This window comes from Blastomyces dermatitidis, assembly GCF_000003525.1.
Source record: "Blastomyces dermatitidis ER-3 genomic scaffold supercont1.10, whole genome shotgun sequence".
Classification (NCBI taxonomy): domain Eukaryota; kingdom Fungi; phylum Ascomycota; class Eurotiomycetes; order Onygenales; family Ajellomycetaceae; genus Blastomyces; species Blastomyces dermatitidis.
In genome coordinates this window covers 1,858,987-1,884,959 of record NW_025544783.1, presented here as the reverse complement: position 1 = coordinate 1,884,959, position 25,973 = coordinate 1,858,987, and the positions used below count along the sequence as shown (strand labels likewise).

General features: G+C 47.8%; 7 protein-coding genes and 1 non-coding gene across 14 annotated transcripts in view; 3 read left to right on the top strand and 5 right to left on the bottom strand.

The window, feature by feature from the left end:
• Positions 1–543: 543 nt before the first annotated feature.
• Positions 544–1,195, bottom strand: BDCG_08100 (uncharacterized protein; the record flags this gene model as incomplete). Its single annotated transcript, XM_045423876.1, has 2 exons — positions 966–1,195; positions 544–780 (listed from the first exon to the last, which is right to left on the bottom strand). The coding sequence occupies exons 1-2, from the start codon at positions 1,179–1,181 to the stop codon at positions 544–546; spliced, it is 453 nt and encodes a 150-aa protein (XP_045272717.1). The 5' UTR covers positions 1,182–1,195.
• A 64-nt stretch (positions 1,196–1,259) lies between these two features.
• BDCG_08099 (C2H2 finger domain-containing protein) lies at positions 1,260–8,319 on the bottom strand. 4 transcript variants are annotated; one of them, XM_045423874.1, is made up of 3 exons: positions 7,564–8,319; positions 7,045–7,480; positions 1,260–6,963 (listed from the first exon to the last, which is right to left on the bottom strand). In XM_045423874.1, exon 3 carries the CDS (start codon positions 6,044–6,046, stop codon positions 1,982–1,984), a length of 4,065 nt encoding a protein of 1,354 aa, XP_045282422.1. In that variant the 5' UTR covers positions 6,047–6,963; positions 7,045–7,480; positions 7,564–8,319; the 3' UTR covers positions 1,260–1,981. The 4 variants fall into 4 exon arrangements, with proteins under 4 accessions (XP_045282422.1, XP_045282423.1, XP_045282421.1 ...); XM_045423875.1 differs by having other exon boundaries at positions 1,260–6,690; positions 6,968–8,319; XM_045423873.1 differs by having other exon boundaries at positions 7,045–8,319.
• Positions 8,320–8,602: 283 nt separating this feature from the next.
• Positions 8,603–17,009, bottom strand: BDCG_08097 (RNA polymerase Rpb1 C-terminal repeat domain-containing protein). 3 transcript variants are annotated; one of them, XM_045423871.1, is made up of 3 exons: positions 16,456–17,003; positions 10,592–16,313; positions 8,708–10,359 (listed from the first exon to the last, which is right to left on the bottom strand). In XM_045423871.1, exons 2-3 carry the CDS (start codon positions 13,936–13,938, stop codon positions 9,387–9,389), a joined length of 4,320 nt encoding a protein of 1,439 aa, XP_045282420.1. In that variant the 5' UTR covers positions 13,939–16,313; positions 16,456–17,003; the 3' UTR covers positions 8,708–9,386. The 3 variants fall into 3 exon arrangements, with proteins under 3 accessions (XP_045272715.1, XP_045282420.1, XP_045282419.1); XM_045423870.1 differs by having other exon boundaries at positions 10,592–16,819; positions 16,887–17,003; XM_045423869.1 differs by having other exon boundaries at positions 8,603–10,359; positions 10,592–17,009.
• BDCG_08096 (NADH-ubiquinone oxidoreductase 178 kDa subunit) lies at positions 16,784–18,673 on the top strand. Its single transcript, XM_045423868.1, has 3 exons — positions 16,784–17,329; positions 17,582–17,820; positions 17,931–18,673. The coding sequence occupies exons 1-3, from the start codon at positions 17,216–17,218 to the stop codon at positions 18,100–18,102; spliced, it is 525 nt and encodes a 174-aa protein (XP_045272714.1). The 5' UTR covers positions 16,784–17,215; the 3' UTR covers positions 18,103–18,673.
• A 329-nt stretch (positions 18,674–19,002) lies between these two features.
• BDCG_17729 lies at positions 19,003–19,118 on the top strand. The gene has a single exon (XR_006700913.1). It is a non-coding gene; the product is annotated as a 5S ribosomal RNA (ribosomal RNA).
• BDCG_08095 lies at positions 19,082–21,989 on the bottom strand. Of its 2 annotated transcripts, XM_045423867.1 has the most exons (5): positions 21,855–21,989; positions 21,716–21,781; positions 21,242–21,536; positions 20,224–20,553; positions 19,082–20,074 (listed from the first exon to the last, which is right to left on the bottom strand). In XM_045423867.1, exons 3-5 carry the CDS (start codon positions 21,437–21,439, stop codon positions 19,169–19,171), a joined length of 1,434 nt encoding a protein of 477 aa, XP_045282418.1. In that variant the 5' UTR covers positions 21,440–21,536; positions 21,716–21,781; positions 21,855–21,989; the 3' UTR covers positions 19,082–19,168. The 2 variants fall into 2 exon arrangements, with proteins under 2 accessions (XP_045282418.1, XP_045282417.1); XM_045423866.1 differs by having other exon boundaries at positions 21,242–21,781.
• A 387-nt stretch (positions 21,990–22,376) lies between these two features.
• On the bottom strand, positions 22,377–24,748 carry BDCG_08094 (cystathionine gamma-lyase). Its single transcript, XM_045423865.1, has 4 exons — positions 24,166–24,748; positions 23,991–24,076; positions 23,444–23,891; positions 22,377–23,328 (listed from the first exon to the last, which is right to left on the bottom strand). The coding sequence occupies exons 1-4, from the start codon at positions 24,319–24,321 to the stop codon at positions 22,732–22,734; spliced, it is 1,287 nt and encodes a 428-aa protein (XP_045272713.1). The 5' UTR covers positions 24,322–24,748; the 3' UTR covers positions 22,377–22,731.
• Positions 24,749–25,595: 847 nt separating this feature from the next.
• The window catches only part of BDCG_08093 (isoflavone reductase), a gene marked incomplete at both ends in the record, with an annotated part of 1,225 nt that continues 847 nt past the window's right edge, over positions 25,596–25,973 (top strand). Inside the window, one exon of the mRNA XM_045423864.1 lies at positions 25,596–25,749. Within this exon, the coding sequence (XP_045272712.1) occupies positions 25,596–25,749 (154 nt within the window). The remainder of the gene's footprint in view (positions 25,750–25,973) is intronic.

The window sequence follows — 25,973 nt, the reverse complement described above, 5'->3', positions numbered from 1 at the left end:
AAAATAAATCCCTACTCGACTTTCGCGGTGTTATTGATAAACGACCAACTACAGAGTACATGCCGTTCGAATTATCATCGGGGAGAGGTTCCGGTGACAGATATGGTGACAGGAGGCGGAAACGAAACAGGTCCCACCGAAAAAAAAAGGAAGCAAACAGGGAGAACGTGAAGAGTCTGACGCTTGATAGCAGCATAGATGGGTATCAAGTCAAAAAAGCATGCACTAAAAAAAAAGAGAGATCAAAACCTTAGACAAATGACTTAGTGAAAAGCAAACTGATCGGCACACTCCACTCCCTTGGGGATGGATATCTCGGTTTGTTCTCTCCCTTCCTCACTTTTGCAGAAGAAGAGGAGAAGAGAAATGAAGCATTGGGGAACTCTCTGTTGTCGATAGGGGAAGGAGACAGAAAAAGCAAAAACAACAAAAATCCCGGGTTTGGGCGAGCAAATAATAAGATGCTCAGAATGGTTTGGCTGCCAGCTCTAGATGTTCCATCGAAGCCATGAAGAAGAAGAGGAGGCTTGGGCCTCTAGCTTATTAGCGCAGCCCCGACGGGCGCACCAGAATGCAGTAGGCATACGGGGAGCTTGGGTGGGCTGGACCCCGTCGTCTTTGGTTGGCGGAGACCTTTAGCGGTTGCATCCACGCCCTTCGACTCCACGCTCTGCTAGACTGCCAATGGCGATGGTTGGTGATGGTGACGGTGGTGGTGGTGGCTGATAGATGCTGATTGATGGGTTGTTGTCCTAGGTTTGAGCCGCAGTCGATCAGACCCTGTGACAGCCCTGGTACGGTACGTACACTCCGAACCCGTCTCATCCAGCGCACTATTGCTGCATTCCGCGTATTATTACCAGCTGGGAACGAACAGCATGTAAGTTATCTGCTGCCTGATCTGATCTTGGTCTGATGCCGGCCCAGCGCTAGTCCTCATTGGGCTCCGCCGTCCATCTACAAACCCACAGCCAAAGCGGAACCATCTCATCCCATCCCATCTTCGCCCTGCCCTGTCCTGTCCTGCCCTGTCCTGTCTCTAAATCCAGGCCTCGTCTCTTCACCGGGGGTCGCGGGAGATCGATTCCATTCCTCACAAATGTACAGAGTAATCCCAGTGCACGGTTCGTTCCCATTACGGATGCTTCCCTTGTATGTACTGCGTATGTTACCCCAAACATTGTTACCTTCTCTGACTGGCCCGGAATGGGATGCCGCTAAGGCAGATAGTCCGCACAAGTAAAACGTACTATCACGGAAGGAAATGGTATCCGGTGCCAATACTTTTTATCTCCTCTAGATACATACATTGGAGCGGCAGATCCCAAGCTGGTAGATGGACGGGAAAGAAGCCATTAAATGAGTATTCTAAGACACACGTCGTTCTCTGTTCAAAACGATTTTCACACCGATATTACAGCCAGGAAATAGGAAATTCGTGTTCGCACATCTGTCGATACGCTAATTTCATAAATAATGGGGCACATTATCACCAAAAATAGGGGAAGCATCGTAAATCAAGCGGCGAAATAATAGTTAGAGAAGATGGTCGTGCTAATAGCAAATCATTGAACGAAACGGAGCCAACTTAATAATAACGTTTAGGAAACCCGAAGGAAAAGAATAAAACACAATACAAGCATAAATGGCCAGTTAAGGGGTACGAAATAAAGAAGAAAGAACATAACGGGCTGGATAGAGATGGGGAGGTAATCGCTGTGCGAGGTTTTAATCACGAGAAAACATCCATGGGGCAGCTGAACACCAAAGGGCGGAGGACATAAACCACAAGACCACAAATCAGACTTAAGAACCGAATCAGAACAAAACGGAGAGAGCAAAAATAAAAATAAATAAAGGCCAAAGCCACAAAAACAAAATTAAAAAAATTGAAGAAATAAACCGGAAAAGTTCAACAATGACACAATCCGTCCCTGCCAGAAACTAAAGACCAGCAAAACAAGAAAGCAGATCTCACAGATCATCCCTGGTTCTGATATTGATATGGGCCGTCACGGTGTTGGACATAGCTTTCTACCTGACCTGCGGGACCGCCATTGGGTCCTGAAACTACTGGGTATTGCACAGGGGCCGTAACATCATTGTAGTGTAGAGCCACTGACGGGCCCATCCCACCTTGGCTTTGCTGATAGACATACCCGGCGTTTTCAACTGGCGAGGTGTATATTTGTTGCTGAGTATCATATGCAGTGGTGTTGGAGACGGCCGCCGCGGCGGTCAAGTCATATGCCGTCGCACCTACTGGAGACTGGGCGATGTCCGAAATGGGTAACTCTAGCCGCCGCGACACGGCATTATACGGGGGTGGGTATGTAGCGGAAGCGTGGTGAGGGTTGAATTGTTGGCTGGCTCTGGTTGTAACTGGATACACGCGCTGCTGCTCGCTAATTGATGGCGAAGCTGACTGTGAATAAGGTGAGAGATTGTAGCTCTGCCCACCAGCTGAGATTGACCTCCCTCCCATTCCCAGTGAGACAGCAGTTAGCTCATTTTGCACAGCATGCATCTGAAGATGGTCAGCTAGTGAAGAGGACTGAGTGGTTGTATAACTTTCCGCATTTTGTGCCGTCGAAGTGCCAAAGGTTGAGTGGCCAAGGTTGGCGTTGATTGCTTGATCTGATTGGAAGGAATTCCGGTAGGGCGTTGTGCCTGGAAGCGGACTCATTGCTGGTGACTGGCCACTACCAGCTTTCGGGAGGGGTGGGTAGCTTCCTATCTCGATTGGGCTGATAAGGGTATTTGCACATATTGTTCGTTGTTTGACGAGACTTAGGACTGGCATGGCGATCTGCTCCATGTGCTTTGCCAGGTGCACGGAGAGCTTCTTCCAACTGTTACAAATATTGCCACAAAATCGACATGCCTCGTCCTGTGGTTTCTTGGGGTTAATATGGTGGCATTCTTCAACCAACTTCCACACTTGGTCAACCCCCTGATCATGAGCCGAGCTTTGCTGGTTATCCGTCTTCTTTGCTGCTCCTTTGTTGTTCCCACTACCACGACCTCTGGAGGATTTAGCCTTCGGTTCTGGCATTTTGTGCTCTCGAACGAGATGTTGCACGAAATTATCTTTCCGGTGGCATCTATGCGAACAGTCCTGCATGTTGCAGGTCCACCACTCCAGCTGTCGATGGCGCTCACTCTCGTGCCGTACCCAATCGGCTTTTCTCTTGAAAGATTTCGGCTCGGTACATTCAGGGAAAGTACATGTAAATGGCATAACGTCTTCGTGAACATGTTTCGTCCAGTCAGATGGTTTCTGGAACGCTTTTACCTTAAAGCAGAGAGAACATTCAAACTGAGCGGGAAGACGTTTAACTGGTGGCAGAGGAACGCCATGGGGGAAGAGCGCCGCAGTTACAGTTCCTTCGCCAAAGCCGCTCATATCCTCATCTGGATCGGCTGAGGCGGTTACTTGGAACTGCGCGTACGTGGAGTCTGGATCTTTCGAGCTAATTCTGGGTGGGAGCATTGTGGCTTCACCCCCCTGCTCAAAGCAATGTTTTTCTGAGGCGCAATTTTGCATGTTCACTGCTTGAACATGTTGCAATTTAAGGTCAATGAGCCTTTTATATCGACGTAACTGCTCTTGGGCGAATCGCTCTATCAATGCCAGCTCCTTAAGTCTCGGGTTGAGCTGCTGAATCTGGGTTTTGAAGCCTTCGAGCGTTGGCACAATGGGGTCCGCTCTGACAGTGAAGTCCATGGTAACCCCCTTGTCACCCATCTGCTCATCTTCGTCATCCTCTTCCTCATCATCGTCATTTAGCCCTCTCCCCGATAGAGGACTTGGAGTGAGGGCTTTGTCTTGAAGCGGGGAAGCAAGGGTGGGAACGGGAGGACCACCAAAGCTTGTCATTAACTCCAGCAATCCACCTGATCCGGGTGATTTTGAAGTTTTCGGTAGATCACTTTTGCTGCGACTGCGTCTCATGAAATTATTTTTCCAGGGGCTCGACGATGTGCTATGAGACGGTACTCCGACGGGCGCACCACCTCCAACCGCAGCAATCTGTCCGGTCATAGCCCAAACAGCATCTCCAGTTGTCGAGGGGGACCTTGGGGAACGAGTAAAACTGGGCTTCCTCTGTGGTAAAACTGAGCTGCCCAACCCTCCTTCCCTCGAGTCTTTACTTTTAGGCTTATCGACGGATTCGGTGCTGGATTGCTGTTGGGCAGATTCGGCTAATTTGCGTTTTGCACTGCTGCTGCTCCTCTTAGGTAAAAGCTTGTTCGTATGTTTGAAGATACTATTTCGTCTGGTGTGCTTCTTTTCTTTATCGACAAATGAAGGATTGAAGGAGCCGCCGGATGCATGCAAGCTACGGATATCTGATTCACTCATTCTCCGCGTGGTGCCCCATGTGGCAGCGCGGGACGCAGTTTCGATATTTTCAGCAGCACGCCCAAATCTCGCCATTGCAGCATTCGAGCTCGTTGGTTGATGTCTGGTATCGCCGATGTGATGGTTTCGAAATGGATCTTGCCAGAGTCGAGCTCTGATAAATTGACGGGGAAGTGGCTCCGTATTTTGATTTTCATCATCGTTGATGACTGGAAGAAAATACCCTCCTCCGGGCGGTTCGTCTCGAGAATCTAAGTCCACTTTTGCCGGGGGTGTCTCTGGCAATTTGCTTGAAACATTCGAGTCATCGTCATCCTCTATATCTTCCAACCCGCTGTCCTCGTCGATTAGGACACCAGGCCCAGGAATTTTGGAATCATCAAAGAACTGCTGATGGGTCGCGACCGGGTCTCCAGTACTTTTTGCTCTGCGGCGAAGCGTCACCAGCTTGTTTCTTCTGCGAGGCTTACGACCAGTAGCACCATTATCCTCAACTTCGCTACTAACCTCGCTAACAGACAACCACTGTTCTACGTCTGCATTCTTTTGCTCTCGTTTGCGCTGTTCTATCATTTCTTTGGGGCTTGGGACATAGATGTCACCTCGAGAAGCAGGGTCGAGTCCGCTTGCCCCTGTGGAAGAGTTGGCGACCCATGACCCATCTTCCACACGTAATGATGATGGGGGGACTGAAATAGACCTGTAGTGTGAGCCTACGTAGTGGCTACCGTCAGTGTCATCGTACTCGTACTCGTGTTTGTTGTCGGTTGGGGCTAGGTGAGATGATGATAACGTAGGTCGACCCCTCCTGTCTGGTCTCCGTTCCATCAGCCCATCATTTCCAGCAGGCGAATCGCCACGGGTATAGCTCGACACTTTAACGATTGGGCTCGTAGGTTGATCGCTATGAGAAAATTTATTATTAACTTCAAGCGTGTCGCTGCAAGGGCTGGTTGTTGTAAGAGTTGGTGTTTGCTGAAACCGATGGGCAGGAATATCCATTCTTGACGGCCGGTGCGCCTTATCTCTTCCGCCAGACATACTAGCAAGGTGTATGTTTTGGCCGTCAGATGGTGGGCTGGGGGTATTTGTAAGCCCCGGGCTCAGAAGTTGCGACGCCGTTAATGTTGTTGATTCCAAATTTTGCTCATTATTTAGCCCTGTAGGCTCCTGTGGTATGTGATGCTCTTGTACTTCTGATATGGGCAGTGTAAGAGGCTCTAGCTCGGGATGGATGCCAAACTCTGGCTCCAAGAAGAAGGGGTTGTCAGTCTCGGGGGATCCGAAGGAACTAAAATCGCTATATCCGTTTTCCGCGTAATCGGAGGGGCTTAAGAAATCCTGGTTGGATGTAGGAGAGTGGGCGTTGCTCTGGGGGTTGGTATTTGGCCGGGTGTGTGTGGGACCACCCTTCGAGCCACCTGGGAGGTAGAGATTGTTTGGGGAGACTGGGAACGAGCGGTTGTTGAAGCTTTCCCCTGACAATTCTGCGTTCGGGCGTTGATTTTCCAATTCAGAAAGCTTTACTGTTGCTGAATCACTATGAGAACCTAGTGGTAATTGCTCGTCGCTGTTGGAAGGGTTCGGGAGAAAGGGATCGCTGTAGCTTTGAGCTTTGAAGGCCGATAGATTCGGAGACTGGTTTTCGATAGGCCGTGGAGAAGAGGTTGCAGCCGACATAGTTTATAAAGAATAGTGGCCTGGAAAATGGATCAAAAAATTAGATCGGCCAGTGCCTGACCGAAACTGAGGTGAACAGCAGGGACGGAAATCACTAGCTATAGGAAACGTGAGAAAATTCTCTTGTGATCTCGTATCCCACGCGGAAGCAGCACCCTGCAATCGCGGCCACAGTGGTTTACGAGTCAACACTATGAGTCGGCCAAGATGCAAAAACAGACGTCCACGGATGGTGGCCACCTTTACATTTAGAGAAGTTTGGGGGGTTTCACGCAAAACAGTTGACCTTCCCGTGTAACTGGTGGTGGAAAGGTTGACGATTATTGGGATCACTACGGGATTAGACCGTTCGTCCTCGCGGTGCCCGTTTGATGAGTGCGCTATTGGAAACCCCGCAGCTAGGGACATATGGATGGAGCTTGTTGGGCTTTTAGACTATATCAATTGCGCGGGCGCCTGGCTCAAGGGCGGCGATGAGCGATCAAGTGGATGTCCTCACTTTTAGAAAAAAAAAGAAAAAGAAAAAAAAAAAAAAAAAAAAAAAAAAAAAAAAAGTTACTGCGCAGAGCCGGGTGGAGGAGGGGGGATTGCTGCAAATTCGAGGGTGCCAAAGCCAGCATTGGATAAACGGTGGAAACGGTGGACTTTTGAGCAGTTAGTAATCGGAGCCTGTTAGAGCCACCAACAGCGCCCTGGGAGGATGGACTGCAGAAGAGGTATCTTTGCCGAGACGGACACGGCGCAGTCTGCGGCTGATTAGATGACAGCCTGCCGATTGACCTTGAGGCTTGACAGAAGTCTGCCGTGAGACAGTAGCCAATTAGAGCCGCACTCCCCTCGACCCTATTTCAGCCCTGTAGTTATGGCTGCTTAAGTGGAGTTGGACATTTTGGGAGAAAAAAATTCTTCCAAGCGACCTACATTTTCAAACCGATATTTAATTTTGAGATGATCAAGGAAGCATAGCATTTGGTTTTCGTAGAAGTGCAGATACATACATGTACAGCAGTAGTACGCAGTATACGGAGTATAGCAAGGAGAATTATAGTAACTTTCCCCGCGCACCCGCTGTCCAGGGTCGAAATCTAAGCTTAGGCCTCAGGGCGGAACCCACAGTTCGAAAAATCCATTAGCGGTCGAAATCAAGCCTTAAAATTGTCCAAGCGGCGGCCAAATCGGGCCTAAAATTGTCAAGCTCTAGCGAGCCCTATCGTTGGGCTCACAAAGCAGAAAATGCTCCCGTTCTACAGGCAAGATAGTAAGTAGTTATCCTGCAAACGAGGCCTCTGCCAACTTGCGGGTTTCGCCACATATTAAGAATAAATTGATCAATAATGCGCAGTTCACAAGAAAAAGGTAACATCAAATCGTATCGTAGGAGAATCCATACCCGTGGACATGATATTAAGCTGGTCGTGAACGGGTCCACATATTCTTCATGTCATGGAGTCGGGGCAAGGGGTTAGTCTCTGGATAGTCACCCCGACACACCCTGCGTAGGAGCTGGGCTCACCAACTCTTCTCATTTTCATTATCGTTGCTTCCTGCACTCTACTCCGTACGGTACTCAGCCATCCTCATCATGAGAGTTGGAGAATAATATCTTCAAGGATTATATGGCGCCCCCCACAAAGCAGATATCGGCCCCCAAGTCCCACTAAATTGGCAAAGCCCAGGCAGAAACACCCCACACAGCAGGGGGATGAAGTCATGGCACGTCTCAGATGGTTTGGCAGCTTGGACTCTCATTCTGTATGTTGCTTTCCGTGCTTGTTGTCCGATTTTTCCACTCAAGACGAAGATGCAGTAAAAGAAAAAAATAAGAGTTGTTTTGCCGTTGTTGAGCTTCCGTTTTGGGACAGCCATCAGATTAGGGCATAGGGCAAGGGCAACGGGCATACATACGTTCATTCATTCATGCTATCTCAACTGCAACGAGCTACATTTCATTCAAGCTCTTACATTCTCACTTGTCGCAGTATACTAACTCCATCATGGCATGAGAGCTGTTGACCCTATGGGACGGCCAGTCTGTCAGTGGCCGTGCCACTCTGATAATCCTCAAATCATCAATTATTGCGGAGCCTATCTTCGTCTTGAATGGCAGAGGATCCACGCTTCTCGGAAACATTATGCTAAGCCTTTTTAACTAAACACGAAATATGCCTCCAGTGGATCTCCCACCCTTCGTGCTTGCGCCTTGTCAAGCTAGTCCAGTTAACAATCAAGGAAGTGAGCAAATGTGGCTGTGCCGGAAGGTGAAGCAAGCCTGCAACCAGACAAAATGAAGGAAAACGAAAAAGCTCTTAGCTTTCTCACACTATACATACGTTGTAGATGCAACTACGTCATAAATTATGTTTCTTCAACCTTTTCTCCGGCATGACGCTATGTAGTCATCAATCTGGGGGGTGTCGCCAGGAAAACACCCATGTTGTCATCGAAAAGCCTATGCCCAACCAAAGTGAATGTAGTTCAAAGAGGCTTGGTTGGGTACAGTTTATGAGTTCTAAAGTGCCAATGCATCTTGATGAGGAATGGTAACTGAGGGGAATGTTCAAAAGATCATGCAATTTCGATAGAAGAGCACCCCAGCGAAACGAAAAGATTTTCAACTACGACCAGGGTTCTATCAAAGAGTTACAGAGTATTAGGTCATTATTAGACAGGTGGGAACCAGATCTAGATAGAGTTGGGGAAAAATGGCGACATAAGTATGCTGCATTATCCTATATCTCGTAGCGAAATTAGGGGGAAAGTTGAAAACGAAAAGTAGGGGAGTGTAGCTGAGAACAAAAGTGTTTTTGAAAGTATAAAAGTTTGATACCAGATCGAACGAAAAAAGAATGAAAAGGTTAAGAAGTTCGAGAGTTGAAGGCTCATAGGAGTAGCAACAGAAGACAGAAACAGAGGAAGTACATATGCCAATTCAAAACGTAGATGCTAGGAAATGAACTAGGTTGGGAAAGGGGCAATTAAAGAAGGAAGGATGGAGACCGAAGATTATTCCCAGAAATCAAACATAATACGCTATGCATCGCTAAGTTCGCCAAAAATAGAAATCAAGTACAACAAAGACATATGGGAGAAGAACGCAAGGACAAAAACAGACGATGATGAAAAACCCCATCATACAACAATATGTCATCTATCATCACCGTTACAGGATGTTACAAAAAACTATGTATAAAGCATGTAAAAGAAAACCAGGAAGAGGAAAATAAACTGAAATAGGAAATTAAGCAAAAGTGAAGTAAGGGGGCATTACTGAAATTTCAAACTGATATGTGGGAAGGGAGCACTCTAAGAAGGGCTAAAATTCTGGAGAAGGAGTTGACGGCTATGCAGCAACCTCCACTGCAGGAGTTCCAGCATCCTGATCCGCTGCGTCATTTTCTGCAGCTGTATCCAGGGGAAGATCGGAAGGATTGTCGCCGTCATTACCACTTGGGCCTACAGCAGGAGTGCCAGATCCGGATCCAGAGGGGTCAGCCGTTTTCCTGGCGATTTCCATTTTTCGTGCGAGGACAGAAGGCGAATCGGCATAGAGGACCACGCCCGGTAGGTACACGCATTGAGTGCCTTTCTCGCCGTCTTCGGTGAAGTCTTCGTGCACCGGTTCTCGGTAGATGCGAGGGCACATACGGAGGAGCACTCGTCGCCTACGGACCGAATGTGTTTCATTGTTGGACTCTTCTGCTGTTGGTGATGGCGCGGGATCATAAACGAATTCCTTCCAACCTTCATTCACGGTTTGTTCGTCCTCAGCTGAGGGCATGGTTGAGATGATCAGTTCCCGTTCGACGCGAGCAAGGCGCCAGGTTTCTGCAGCAAGTTTCACGATTTTCCGCACGCCTACGAGCAACTGGTCGAGGTGTTTGGGATCCGCGAAGTGGCGTATATGGTCAATGATCTCGTCCACGATGACTGCAGCAACTACATTGATAGCTTGTTTGGCGTCGGACGTCGTGTAGGCGGCCTTGAGTGTCTGTTGTCTCCAGTAAGCCTCGCGCCTCACGGATTTGCGACGGATATCCATGGATAGCATTTGGAAAAAGGTGTCTGCTTTATCGTAGCGTCTGCCGAGAGTGAACAAGAATGGCTGGAAAATCCTATAGGTGAGTGTCTTAGAAATGACATGCTGCACATAGGCAGATCGAAGTTCCCGCGATGCTTGGGTGTTGTCAAGGAACTGGGGGATTTCGGAAGGTATCTTTGCAATGATGTCTGCGGGTGGGTCGATAGGGAGGTAGCCAAAATGTTCTTTCGAGAGGTCAACAATGAGGCGCGTAAGTTGGCCAAAGCATTGAAAGCTAGAACACCAGACGAGACATAATTAGAACTTGTCTATAGAAGAAAGGTGGGGCGCTCTATGAAAAAACAAAACAAACGACAATTTTGCAGTTACGTTTTTTTAAGGCCAACAGATGCTGAAAAAGGGAATGCAAAAATATAACACAAAAACAGATCCGAACCCCAATATGCAAAAAGAAATCTAGATGCCACAGCCTTGCTTCCGTTGGCTAAGCTTGACGGCATACTTACAAGAAGGCGTCCCCTTTAATTTTCATATCGGTTGCCTCTCCGAGACTATGTAGTGTTTTCTTCAACCTTTCACGGTCTTTGCTTAGATTCTCATGAGTCTGCCGCATCTCCTCTACCACATTCCGCAGTTGTTCCTGTTTAGCTTGACCCTCCCTGGCGAGAACCTCCTTCTCTTCCCCAGCCTGTCTTAATTCCTCCATTCGTTGTACCAGCTGAGCCTCCAGGTCCTCGCGTGCCTTTTGCCACGCCTCCTCCTTTTGCTGGTACTCATTTATCAAATTGTTAATCTTTTTCTCGGCTTCTTCCGCTGCGGAGTCACGTTCCTTCTCGTGGGTTTCGTTTAACGCGGCGAGTTCGGCTATATGGCTTTCCCTCAATTGGTCGAGTTCCGCCTGCTTCGCATCGAGTTCCGCTTGCTTCGCTTCCAGATCGGATTGTTTGGATTCGAGTTCGGTCTGCTTGCTGGTTAATTCGCCTTGAACGGTCTCAAGCTCAGAATGCTTTGCTTCTAGATCAGCATTCCTTGCATCCAGTTCCGCATTTTTGGCATCCAACTCGCGCTTTTTCTCCTCAAGCACTTCAAGTTTTTCCTCCAATTCGGATTGCTTCGAGTCAAGCTCACTTTTCTTCGAGTCGAGCTCTTCCTTCGTGGTGGTTAGCTCATCCTGCGTTGTCTCGAGGCCACGCTGCAAAGCGACCAGTTCATCCTGCTTTGCCTCCAGTTCACTTTGTTTCGCTTCCAGCTCCTCTTGTTTAGCTTTCAGTTCCTTGACTTTCTGCTCCAAATCATCTTTTGTGGTTACCAACTCGCCCTGGGTGCTTTCCAATTCTCCTTTCTTTGATTCCAGTTCACCCTGGGTGGTCTCCAATTCTCCTTTCTTTGATTCCAGTTCACCCTGGGTGGTCTCCAATTCTCCTTTCTTTGATTCCAGCTCACCCTGGGTGGTCTCCAATTCTCCTTTCTTTGATTCCAGTTCACCCTGAGTGGTCTCCAATTCTCCTTTCTTTGATTCCAGTTCACCCTGGGTGGTCTCCAATTCTCCTTTCTTTGATTCCAGTTCACCCTGAGTGGTCTCCAATTTTCCTTTTGTAGATTCCAGCTCGCTCCGAGTAGCTTCCAATTCCTCCTTTGTAGTTTCCAATTCTCCCGTCGTGGTTTCTAGCTCGCCCTGTGTAGTTTCTAATTCTGTTTGCCTAGCAGTCAACTCTTCCTGCTTAGAAGTCAACTCCTCTTCTTTAGCAGTCAGAGCCGCTTGTGTCGCGTCCAACTCCGCTTGTTTGGCCTCCAGCTGCTCTTGCTTAGCATCAACTTCTGCTTGTTTGGTGTCGATATCGGCCTGCTTGGACTCTAGCTTGCCCTCGTAATCCGCGGCCATGGCATCCTTTGCTTCCTGAAGTTCCTGCTTTTCAGTCTCCAACTCCGCCTTGAGTTTGTCTCGCTCAACCGTTAGTTCCTGTTCACGAGCCTTGAGTTGCTCAGCAGCGAGCCTGTCATCTTCGTTTTTGATCTCCTGGAAATAGCCTTCCAATTCTTGCTTCTGATTGACGAGTGCCTCCTTCTCTTGCTCCCTCTGCTTTGCCAATTCTTCCTCGTGGGCTTCCTTCTCGTCCTCGATGGCTCGTTGGAGATTATCGATATCCTCCTGAAGATCTTCCCGAAGTTGCGAAAGTTCATCATTCTCCTTTTGGGCATCAGCTAAGCTCTCCTCAATGTCCTTTTGTTTCTCCTGGAGTCCACCAAGCTCGAGCCGAAGTTCGCTAATCCTGCTTTTTAATTTCGAGCATTCCTTCGCGCTCTCGTTGGCTGTTTTTTGCATCTGTGCTTGGAGAGCTTCGATGTAATACTCCTTGCGCATTAGGGATTCCTCATGCTGGGCCTCGATTTGCTTGTGTTCCGCTTCTCGCGCAGACAGCTGAGTTTGCTGGTCTCGATAGCTAATTACCAGTTGGCCGATGTCCGGAATAATGCTTTGGATTCGTGATAGGAGACTGATATTGAGTCCCTCGCCATTAGACGCAGATTTCCCGTTCTCAATCACCGGTGGCTGGACGGGTGCTGGTTCCCGAACAGGGCCATAGTCGTTATTGTAATAAGTATCTGCATATCCCCGACCATATGAGGTTCGGCTACTCCTTCTAGCATGGTGGTATGGGCTATATGGCGAGTCCATCGTGGATGATCGCATAGGGGTATGATAACTTGGGGCGGTAACTGCCATATTGCTAGCCGCGTGGGGGTCGAATGATGCTCCGTTATGTGGCGGTATCATGGGATGTACATACGGGTGCACTACTGGGCTACCGTATGAATAGTGGGGTGAAGAAATAGGTGCTGGCGGATGGCCGTGAAGGTAATGGTGAGCTGCAGCAGGATTAGATCGTGGATTCAGTTCAGATGGTGATGGAGAAGGAAGACGGATTTCCGCTGCTGAAGGTGATGGATGCCTCAGTGGCTGTGGTGGGTCTTCAATCTCTTTATTCGTGTTATTGGGACCATCAAATGGATTGTTGGATAATGTGGCAGCTGGTGTTGCAGGGCCGGGGGATGATAGGGCGCCTGTAGGTGACGGAACTGAACGAACTCGCGGTTCTTTAGGTTCGCTCTTGTTATCTTCGCCGTCGTTACTTTTTGCACCCTCTTTGCTAGTATCTTTGTCTTCCTGGTTGGAGTTGCTATTCTCAACGGGCGTTTGAAGTTCCAAGTTCGAAACCTTTGGAGAAGATATGCTTTCTTTGCTGAAACTTAAGGGGGTAGCTGACGGGGTTGAACCAGCGGAATCTGGCAAAGGTTGAAGACTCTCTATGACAGATGGGGGCGGTAGAGGATGTTGATCGTCCTGAATTTGGGGAGGTTCTTTGGAGTCTGAAGCTGTCTTAGGTTGTTCGGGTTCATAAGGTGCTTCAGCTTCTTTAGGTTCTTCAGGTTCTTGGCGCTCTTGAAGTCCTTGGAGTTGTTCAGGCTCCTGCAGTTCTTCGTACTCTTGAGGCTGTTGAGGAGCTTCTTGTTCTTGAGCTTCTTGAGCTTCTTGAGCTTCTTGAGCTTCTTGAGCTTCTTGGGGCTCTTGGGGCTCTTGGGGCTCTTGGGTTGCTGGAGATCCTTCGGGTTCTTGGGGCTCCTGGGGTTCTTGGGGTTCTTGAGGTTCTTGAAGTTCTTGAAGTTCTTCGATGGGTTGTTTTGTTTCTTCGGGCTGTTGAAATTCCTCAGGCTTTTGAGGTTCGAATTTTGGTGATGGTGGTTGAGATGGCTGAGGTTCTTCAGGTTGATCTTGTTTCTGCGCCTTTCCTTTTTTTCCTTTCTTGCCTTTATTCTCCTTTCCCTTGCGGGCTTTTGCGTTTCCTGGAGCCATGGTGCCGGCGAGAAAAGGTATCAAATACCTTAATATGTCTGCTGTCACCTGATAAAAATCGACGTGGTCCCAGTTAAAGAAAAGTTAAGGATCCTTGTTCGGGATAGAGGAGAAACAGGTTTGGCGAAGTTCACATGTATGACTGGTAAAAATTCGAAAGCATGGTATGCGGCAGTGAGGCAGAAGAGGGCAGTTAAGTGAAGACACGAATCCTTAGTGAAGGTCCTCGATAGGAGACACGCACCAAGGGGGGTGAGTGAGACGAAGGGTAGCAAGGTATAGATGTGAAAGAAAACCGTTCAAATTTGAATGGTTCTATCAGATTGGGCCTGCGAATGGGCATGAACAAAAATAAAAAAAGGTGGTGTACAGCGGAGCAATCAACGATGAAATATGTAGGCGGGGTGAAAACAAAGAAAGCAAGTTGAATCAAAACTGACGTTGGGTGCATAAAAGAAAAGTATTTCTCGAAAGGAGAGTGGAAATGTGGAAGTGTGACCAGAAATAATAAGCTGGTTGAGAGTCGCGCGCCCAACGACTGATATAAGCTTCCAGGGGAGCGGGTTGGACAGCCAACGCTCGAGGAAGACGCAGAAAACCAAATAGGGATGGCTGGTGCATTTTGCCCACGTCAGGATGACTGAAATAAATGAAGGCGCAAGTGGTTCTTTAGAAAACGACTGGCAAGGGGCCAATGGAATGTTGAGTGTAGGCATATTGGGCATCAATTGAAGGTCTTCCCTCATCTGTTTGCCCAGATGTCTACGTTAGTCAGGTAGCAACAGGACCTGCATGCATCGTCGAGAACCGAACACATAGGCAAAATTAGAGGCTGGGGTGGTCCAGAGAATGGGGACTCCTCCCCCCGGTGGACTGAGTGGCGGGCATATGGGGATTGATGACGCTCGGAACGGGCGTGATGAAGCGTATAGACAGACAGCATCTGGCAGCCGGTCAGCGCCCGAGAAAAGAAAAAGCACCGTTTTCGGTCCTCTGCTGCAGCTAGTGGGTGGAGTCCTGGAATGCCCAAGGCGAAGAGGTTGTGAGCTGTGAGTTGTGCGTTGTGAGTTGTGGTCCTGATGCATGAAGAATGGAGCCGCCAGCCCGACGCTAAAGGGTTAGGCGAGGTCCCCAACGGTGGCTAGCCAGTAGATCAACCGCTGCGGGTATGTCAGGGAATTAAATGGTTGTTCCTAGCACAGAGACGACTAGGCAGAAAGGACAGATATGATATCAGCCAGATCACGACAGAAATTGGCCATGGGAAGAAAAGAGAAGAGCAAAGAACCGTGTGCAAAGTGCTGATTGAATATTAAATACAAAGATCAGTCGAGTGATTTTTACCAAGAGCAAGTGTGCATGCAACCCTGACACAAATCCGAACCTTTTACCCAAAAAGAAGCTTGGTGTGAATTATCAACAGAACTGGTAAGGCGATAAGGCGCGCTAAATATAACATACAAGCCAATGTCCAAAAGATATATCAATGGTGTGTTTGCAATATCCATATCATCCAAGGCCCCATAAAGATACGGCCAGTTCCCCATTCCTGGTCACCGCTAGACGGCAAGAGAGCTCTTTTATCACAGAGAATGTGGCCTAGATCCAACACCGTTGTTTTGAATATTTTGAATATCTGTCCGTTTTAGAGATCAAGTATCCACTTGTCGCTGCTGCTGCTCTTTTAGCCGCTAAGTCGTCCCCGTTTACATCTTATCAACCCCTTCGTATATCAAACACGGTGATCGTTACTCTCCCGCAGCTCTACTAATAATCCCTCTGTCTAGCCCACTTAAACCTCATTAGTCTGTATGACAGTAGCAATCGAATCCCAACTCAAGGAAGTGTACTATGGAACTAGTACGGAGTACACTCCAGAATGTTTATTAACCAGCATATTAGCAGACAGAAGCCCCAGTAAATAATGTAAGTCACTTCGAAAGTACGGCTCAGGGTGAGTTCAATGACGAGTGTTTATGAGTGTTTTCGAATGATGCTGAGACGCGAAGTCGCCTTGGTTGGACTGCATGTCCGTTGGAAATCCAGCTCCATTTTATCCCGAGCTAGACTGATTCATAGCGCGAGGAACCCCTCAGGATGCGGTTTAGAAATTAACAGCAGGCACATGGTGGGGCTATCTCTGCTTTCCTTTCTCTAGTGGGGCCGTCGAAGGCACGACCGATATATCCTTTTCAAGGGTGTAATATAAAATTATATCCGTATGGAACCATGAGCAAGTCTGAGTGATGCCATGTTCGGATTTTTTTTTTTTAGGTAGACATTTGAATCACCTTGCTTGACGGCAATGTATCTGCGAGTAGAGATACAATTTGCCACCTAGATTGCTCAGTAGCCGCTAGAACATAGCTTGTATGCTATGGTAACAACGATATCAATTATCAATAAGCACCAGGTAGAAATTAGATAATGCTGTTCAAATCTTCCCAGCTATGGAGAATGCAGATTGACTATCAGGGCTGAGACCGCCGCCTTTAGGCGTTGGGGGATGCTCCTTACCAGCCACTCTGCTAAACAACCTCGGACGGATTCAAAATTCGAGCTGTAAAGACGAAAAGGCGATGCGACTGGCAGCGCTTGCCAGTAAATAGTGAGACACTGGCTCGAGACCCCTAGTCGACAACAGCCGCCTCACCATTAGACCCTGACTCCTAACAACGGTGAGGGAGTGTAGAAGAGAGCACGGAAGCTCGAGATGTCCAAGGCGGTGGGCGATCCGCTAATTCTCCCATTCGCCCAAACAGCAACCACAAGCTTCGATGAATCCCGTGCCTGCCGACGACCAGCTCGTCCAGTTCAGAAATAAAGTGTGCTCGCCCTCCGAAGCCGACAGGCTTGACGACGGGCTGCGATGTGAACGTGGCTGGTGAATTCAGATCAGCTACCTAGATCGGCGCCGGGCAGTGGTTACTGTAGAAACAGCATCTCACGTCACCATTTTTCAGGGCTTGTCATCAGGTTGTATATTGGATACTGTGGAGCCATGCTAACATAGCGAAGCGAAAGGAACCATGTTGTTTCTCATTCGAGAGTGAAGCAAAATTGGAGCGAATTTGTCGCTGGTTGGATTTGTTGTCTCGCATCACTTTCTGTTTAACCCTAGTCCTAATCTGGCTGCCTTGTCACATGATCGTCTCTCACCTACCTGACTTCTGCTTCACCAACGACAAGCCCGCAATAAGCTGGAGCCCATAGACATCAACATCTTTTCCTCGACGCATTGCGGTTTACGAGGCCCAATTGTCGAATCCCAGCCACAATGTTTCCCGCTCGGAGAGCAGCTGTTCCTGCTCGTGCCCTCCTCCGCCGCCAGCAGCCTCGCCGCCTAGCCTCCGCATCCCACCATGCCGAGCCCGTGAACGAGAACTTTGGTGTAAGTAACCAACCACGCATCCCTCACCAGCCCCCGTTGTATCTACGCGGTTCTAGACAGGGTCGCACGTACGGAGATAGATATCACGGATTGGAACAATGGAATCAGGCCACCAATTGGCACCGTCCATGTCTACATTGAACGATATAAAACCATACTATGCTACGTTCTTGTCCGCTTTCAAAACATGATGCATATACGCATGCGCTGGAATCCACAGGCTAACATATTTCTTCTTCATCCATCTTGCAGCGCGGTTTTTACATATTCCTCGTATCCGTTCCTATAGGCTTAACCCTGTACAACTACTCCACATCCGATCCCAACAGCAAGCCATGGATGACCCGCCTGATTGAAAACTACTTCCCCAAGGAGAGCATGTGGGAGCAGCGGAACGCCCTTCATACAGCCGCGATCGAGCGAGCTGCCGCTGATCGACATCTATTCCACAGCCAGAGCGCCTCCCTAAACCTGGAGCTGAGCTTTCCTGAGTGCGTCATTTGTTGTCCTCCCTAGAAAACCCTTGAATCTAGCTATCCCGCTCATTGTTTCAGGCTTAAGAAACCAAGCTAACCAAAATGCTAATTCTCTTGGTGAATAGAGCTTTCAACACCGGGGGGTGCATGAATGTACCTGCAGGTAACGCCCACGCGGATCTCACAGCAATTGTCGCCCATTATCAGGCGAAAAATAAGAAGATTGAAGAGGAACGTGTTGCTCGAATGAAGGATGGGAAAGTGGCCTCTATCTATGAAGATGGTCGATACTTCTAATCCAATAAAGTTGACAATAAAGTTGATTTACCTAAAAAGAAAAACAAAGAAGTAAAAGAAGTAAAGACGGGGCTGGAGTTCTCGATTTTTTATTCTTTTCTGACCCGCTCCCTGCATTTGTTTCCTCAGCTATTTTCCTCCCACTAGGTTTTATTTGTTATTCCGTTACCTCCCATTTTTTTGTATATATGTATATATATCATGCAACCATTAGCATAATCCCGAGATGTGCAGGTGCTCGATGCGTGACGTGAAATGGGTGACCCTCGTTCAGCATCTCGACCCCTGTCCAGAGCATACCATCCAACGAAACCAACATTCGTGTCCTTCCTAAAGCGTTACTCCGTTGATGGGGTTGATCAAAGGACCTAAGAATGCTCTTTCGTACCCTCCTCCTATTATACGAAAATAATGGTGCTGCATGCACACCTCTCGAGCCGTTGTACGGCAACACCAGCCTATCCATACCCTTGTTATTTTCCTTTCTATTCTATACGCTTTGTGCTATGTGCTCCGGGGGAAAAAAATAGAAAAAAAAGAAAAATATAATAGAAAGAATCTTTAAAGGGAATCAACTCTAACATCATCCAATAGCCGCTAGCTCATTACGCTGTAATAATCCATCAACTCACCTAACGCGTGGTCCTACAACTCCCCCCCCCCCCCCCCAGAAGCAAAGTTTCGATGTATGGTTTTAGCAAGGGTCGACATCCCATCATCCAAGATTCAAACAACACACCGACGGTAACTATAGATTTAATTCATCTCTTGCCTTGTGTACTTTTCCTAGCTCGTCATTTATCATTTATCAAGATGAATATCCGGGCACACCTAACAAACTAAACTTAAAAAAATAATTCCCACAGAATATAAATCCCTGAACTTCACAGTCTACCACATACGACCATAGGGAGTGGAAAGCAGGGCTTCCCGTCTGCTCAGCCGTACTTAAGCCACTCGCCGGCCGGTTAGTAGTTGGGTGGGTGACCACCAGCGAATCCCGGCTGTTGTATGTTTTTTTCACCAACTTTTTGCACCCCCAAACCCAACCCTAGCTCTCCTCATACTATACTATTACCTCCAACACCAGCCTCCCAACCCCCTCATTCCTAATCTCAGCCCTCTCCTTCACAGAAAAACCATCATCATCATCACTAACCCTGCCCTTACTGCGCCCGACATCCCGCATTACATTCAAAAACTCGTCAACCCCACCCCCAACGCCGAAATATACCTCCTTGGCGGCAATTAGAGCTTTGGAATTGTATTTAGGTAGCGGAGTCTTATTCGTAACTCCAGCGGACCCTGCTGCAGGGTCAAGGGGAAGAGCAGATGTAGATGTACCTGTGAATGTGACGCCGAACCGGCCACCGCGTCGGAGGAGCGCCAGTAATGTTTCTGAAAAGGGGAGTAGGGAGGCAGGGGAGTAGATTGTTTCGCTAGCGAGGACGAGGAGATTTGTTCGCCTTGGTTGCGATGATGGTGATGATGGTGATGATGAGGGCGATGACTGCAAACGGTTCGGTAAAGCTAAGTCGACAAAGGCAGGTGACCAGGCGCCTGATATGAATGATAAACAAATTCCGCGGGCGTGTAGGTCTTCACGGAACGCAGAGAGGAGAGCTGGCTCGATGTCTAGGTCAGGTTGTTCGTCATCGTCCGCACGACCACCATCCCACCGATTGCGATTAAGGTTATGTTCGGCATCGGTTCCGTGATCGATGTTAGGAGGGATATTCCCCTCCGGTTGTTGTTGTTGTTGTCGTTGTCGTTGTTGCGAGTGGTCGAGATGATGGCGGCGGCAAGTTTGCCATGTAAGGAGTATATTCGGCACGGTGACTAGTCGTAGCACGGCAGCATTGTAATCCGCAAACACGAAACGGATTATCCTCCGAGGCAGGCTCCGTGGGACAGGTCGTGAAAGGAGATGATGTAAAATCGCAAGGGACGGTATGGCAGTTCCTGCTCCGAGCTATTATCGCAGGATCCGTATCCGCCACCGGGATATTCCATGCGTTAGAGCAAGACACCCAATACTTAAAATATATATATATATATCTATATAACTTGTTGGGCTAGGTTGAGGATGAGTTGAGTTAAAAGAGGATTTAGCCTTCTCACCTCTATGATATCAATATCTTCACTCCCCCCCTCCGCCGTATCCGATAGGAGGGAAGGTATTTCCTCAGCGGCCACCAACTTAGCCAGATCAATAGCACACTCCCACGTCTTCAAGCCGCCTTCGTAAACAGTCGGTTTTAGATCACCCTTTTCCAGGCCAGATATCAACTCTGCATTTTCGTTGGTATCTGCATCATCTTCTGCCATCAACTGGGCGCGAATGTCAAAGACTTCGCGCCGAGGGATAGTGAGGCTTGGACCCTCGGATGATGGTGATTGGGGATTTATTGGGAGCATGTTGTATGATATTTGGGACGGGAGTGTGGAAAGCTATTTGTAGGTGAGCTCAAATTAGCATCATGTATATTTTTTTTTTAGCTATAGAATCAATCAGTTAGAGGAAATATATTCCGTAAATCTTGATCGAAAGGGTCGCATTCTAGCATTTCGCCTTCGCCAATCTGGCAATCGTCGCTCAAATCAAATCACCACCTGATTCCAAGTCAAGAGGGACGGAGGATATGTAGCAGAATTCGAATGCTAAAAGGGACCCCCGTTGCGATAAAACAGCAACAATATTTTGAGGAAGCGAAACCAAAAGAGGGACATCCCATCACGAAATCCATCTTCCAGCATAAGAAAAAGCCGAATATGCTTCCAATCATATGCATTCAGAGCTCCAGAAGTAGAGCTGACATGCACAGCTCACCCCATGCAGCAGGGCATCCAGCGAGCACCAAATGGCGACCATAAACATTGATATTCCCAACCATGCGATTTAAACTCGCTCCACCAATCAATTCCCATGAACGGGGGGGGTAGACAAGCCAGCAGAGCCTCGGGGCATTAGAACTTCCCAAGACACTCTCCCCTTTAGGGAGTGTGAAAGAAACTCCAGCGTACCAACACGGCCAAAACAAAAGTACAAAGCACAGAAACATGCACAAATCTTGAAGGGAGATAAGATAAAGTAGAAAATAAAAAATATATAAAAAATATAAAAAAATATAAAACATACCATCTCATCAAGATCGCAATAGCTCGCCTCAACCAGGACGCTTTCTTCCCCCTCCGCCCCCTCTCCTCCAGTTTTCGTCCCCGCTATGTCCAGCTGGCGAATACCAGCATCGATGCCAGTATCATCAGGACCTTGATCATTCTCCGTATCCCGGTCGTCAATGTCGTCCCCTCCAAAGCCAAATGTGAAAGTGGACATTTGGAGAGACGCGTTCCCTAGATCTTTGTGTCTCGTTTTGTTCAGAGAAAACGGACGTTTCTGGATATTCGCGCTCTCAATTTCACCGGATATATTTCTAGGTGTTGTTGGAGCAGGTCCAAAAATGGCCTTAATTATGTGTGATAAAAAAAAAAAAGGGGTGGTATTTTTTGAATTAATAAAACTAAAGGAAATTCAAAGAAATTCACAATGAGAGCTCAGGAAGTCTGAATACTATCATCCAGCTATACAAAATCCGTATCTTAACATACATACCATACGCGGTCATAATAATTATTAATGTTCAAATATCGCGGCGGGGGAAAATTTTCCCTTTTCTAACTAGTTAAGTTAGTTACCGAACACGCACATCTTGGCTTGGAGCCACGCCGGCGGAAACCACGAGCTCTTTTACCTCTCTCTGTAAGCGGACGGGGCTGGATGTTTGTTTAGTTGGAGGGCGGAGAGAACAAGAGAAGACAAGTATCAGGTAAAAAATTCATTGAGTCAGCCCTCTAGTTACTTCAGAAGTTCGTACTGACCGAGCAACCATGGCTAGATATCTCCGAAGAAGAGGCACTATTACGCCATTTCTGCCCAGTAATTCCATGTTTTGATAACAACCACTATCTCTATGAAAAGCTCCGATTTAGCTATGTTATAAACTCACCAGCTCATTTTACTCATTTAAATTGCCTACCGGTTTGTGATATTTCATGCTTCTAACATGTTAATAAAAAATGATAATTGCGAGGGAAATAATAAGAATATAAAATATACGCTTTCATCTGGTTACTGCCTCTATTTTTTTCTAAAGGAAGGAAAAGGATGTCAGAATTAGATAGAAAGTATGTTGACCAAAAAAATATGTTGATGGGTGGTAGATGGTCCCTATATTTATTCTCTCTCTCTGTCTCTCTCTCTTTTTTTTTTTTTTTTTTTTTTTTTTTTTTTTTTTTTTTCTTTTTTTTCCCCCTCAACCAACAAAACCAGACCTCCGGTAAATGTTCAAACGAGAAAATAATCATCCCGTATATAAAAACGTGGATAACAAAGACAAGAAAAGATTCTATAAGCATGACTGAAAAATCTGAGAGTTGAAAAAAAAAGGGGGCATTTCTTCATAACTCAGCCTAACAGCAGAGCCAGCCATAGCAGGCACCACAACCACACCACACAGTATGAAAAGGATTAGCAGAAAAAAAAAAGGGAAAAGAAAAAGAAAAAAAAAAAAACATCATCATCAGAAAAACGAAAAGTACAAAAGGAAAGAAAAAAAAAACCAGGACCGCTCACGCCCGTCCATTCGCCGCGGCCCCATTCCCATTAATCTTCGGCCCAACAACAGCCTTCTCAAGCGCCTGCATCACATCCGCCAACAAATCCGCACTATCCTCAATCCCACAGCTAACCCGCACAAGATCATCAAACACCCCCGCCGCCTCCCTCTGTTCCTTCGGGATGCCCGCATGCGTCATGCCGCCGGGCACCTCGACAAGCGACTCCACACCACCCAAGCTCTCCGCCAGCACAAACACCTTGGTCTCCTGGCAGAAGCGCTCAGCGGCCGCCACGCCGCCCTTGATGCGGAAGCTGAGCATACCGCCGCCCATACCGTCGCGGTGTTGCTTGAGGGCGATCTCGCGGTGCGGGTGCGACTTGATGCCTGGGTAGTTGACGGCGATGACGTGCGGGGAGGCTTCGAGGGCGGTGGCGATAATGGTGGCGTTTTTGGAGGCTTCGCGGGCGCGCAGGTGAAGGGTTTTCAGGCCGCGGTGGGCGAGCCAGCAGTCGAAGGGGGAGGGCACGGCACCGATGGCGTTTTGGAGGAATGAGAGGCGTTCGTGGAGTTGGGTGGAGTTGAAGGCGGCTACGCCCATGAGCACGTCCTGGGGAGGGGTGTTAGCGATTGTTTTATTTATTTATTTATTTTTTGTCATCTTTTTTTTTCCCCCGGAACGAGAGGACTGATAAAGTAAAATTTTCAAAGGTATTTCTACTTACAGAGTGGCCATTGATGTATTTGGTGACTGAGTGGATGACGATATCCGCACCGTGGTCGAGAGGGTTCTGGATATAGGGGCTGAGGAAGGTATTGTCGACAACAACCATGATACCGTGCTGGTGGGCAACGCTGGCTACTTTTCTGATATCGACGAGGCCGAGGGTAGGGTTCGAGGGGCTTTCGATCCAGACCAGCTTGGTGTCATTGGGGCGGATCAGCTCTGCGATGTCGATTTCGATGCTGGGGGAGAATGTAACATGCACCCCGTGGGCTGCAGCGACCTTGGTGAAGTATCGGTGGGTTCCACCGTATACATCAGAGACTGATATGACGTGGGATCCAGCCGCGAGGGATTGGAGGATGACGGCTGTGGTTGCAGAGCCAGACGAGAAGGCCAATGTATATCGGGCGTGCTCGAGGGCTGCTACGGCTTCCTCGAAGTGATCTCTATTTTTTACCAGCGGGGAGGGGAATTGTCAGCGCGCTCGCTTGAAGCAATGGATATATATAGAAGGAAATTGGGGGCAAACCAGAGGTTGTACGGACCTGTTTGGGTTTGCGCTTCTTGTGTACTCGTATTGTCCCATGGGCTTTCCGACGCCAACTTGGGCAAATGTCGTAGAAAGGGAGATCTGGGAGTGAAGTGAAGCCGTTAGTTTCACAGCCTGGCCTATGAAGCCAGTAGAGGCGGGGGGGGGGGGGGGGGGAACTTGTCTCTTACTGGAGCAATCACAGCGCCAGTTGTAGGGTCTACATGCGCACCGGCATGCACAGCCAATGTGCCGAATTGATGAACGGGGGAGGGAGCCCGTGGAGGGGTTTCAATGGGAGCTTCATCGCGCTCGGAAATTGTGCTTGATTTGATACCGCTCGTCATGGTCGCTGTCTGTGAACTGTGCACGCGGAATCGACAAACAAAGGGAATTAAGCAGCAAGACGAGACGAGGAAATAATTGAGCGGGGAGAACGAAGGCTGGCTGGTATTATTTAACTATTTGGCGGCAATCGGGAGCTAAGAGAAGAGGGGGAAGCGGAGAGGGTTGCACCGGAGACAGGACAGGAGAGATAGATGGGCGGAATTGGTCTGAATAACTGCGGGTTGCTGATGGATCAAGTGGGAGAGGATAAGGAATAAGTTCTATGGGATGAAGATGATGTTTCTTTATATAAGAAGAATAATGCTACAAAACAAACGATGAGGGGCGACGACGAAGGAACCAGGCCATTATGATTATTGTCAATAACTAACTAACTAATTTGTTTATTATTAATGTTACGGGCACGCCATTCGCCCGCGGCAAACGACGAGAATGCTCTACGCAACGGTCCACGGATGGTCTGTTTTCTAGCTTTCGGCTATTTATGGTTATATATTTGTAAATATTATACATTAATTTTATTAGTTAACTACGGAGTATTGTTGTCCATTAACTATTTATTATTACGATCGCAAGAATTTCCCCTCAACTTCTTCCTTTGTCCCTGCGTATTCCAACCGGCGATGGACTCCAATGAGCGTGCTGCAGCAACCTGTCTGGCATTTGTGATTTCTGTATCGGATTCCCCGATTCCCCTCGAAGGCAACCCTTGGGTACTCGCGGGTTTCAGTGGTTTCTTTAGTTCGGGATTTTCTTTTTTTTTTCTTTTTTTCCCTTTTGTATAGTTAACTAGTTAACTAATTACTAATAAAGTTGATGCGACAATGATGTCATAGTTATTTATCATCAGGTTTGTTGTTGTTGGCATTAAAAGGCATTTCATTCATTGAAAGGTTTGTCATTCTGATGTTGTAGAAGACTTGGTAGTCCCAGCTGACGAGAACAGGGCTTGATATTGATATCTGTGCAATCTCGCATGTAGTTACAAGATGATAATATGTAGTTACTGAGTAGTTGCTGGTTGGATTAACAGTGCTGACCGCCGTATGAGCTCTGTATGTAGTGCAGACTCCTGGCCACGGAATTACACGCTCCCTAACTCCGTCAATGTGGTGGACTTTGGCGGAGTTAGTCAATCCTGTTATATATATATATATATATATACAGACAATGCCGTGATCAGAGGGATAGATGAAGGGTTTGAAGCCGTCATACAATAAGATCCAGGCATAATTAAGATATCTCTCAAACCCTCCATCCACTCCTCCTCGCCATGCCACCCACCAACATCCTCCTAATCGGCGCTGGCGAACTGGGCACCGCCGTCCTGCACTCCCTCATCCACCACCCCACCCGCACCAATAACAAACCCTCCCTCTCCCTCCTCCTCCGCCCAAGCAGCATCGCATCCCCAAAACAACCCCCCTGTCTCTTCTAAGTCTAAACTGAATTCTTTCTTCTTCAACTTTTGAATTCAAGCTGGAGTAGAGACATCTCTCTTCTATAACTCATCAATGCATTTCACAAGTAGTTGAGTTGAAAGATTGTAGACTGTCTTGTTCTTAGTCAATTCGATAATTGTATGATATGAACATGAGAAGCTCACGATCCTCAGCGGTAGTCTCTTAGAAGATCTGAGATCTCTTTCATC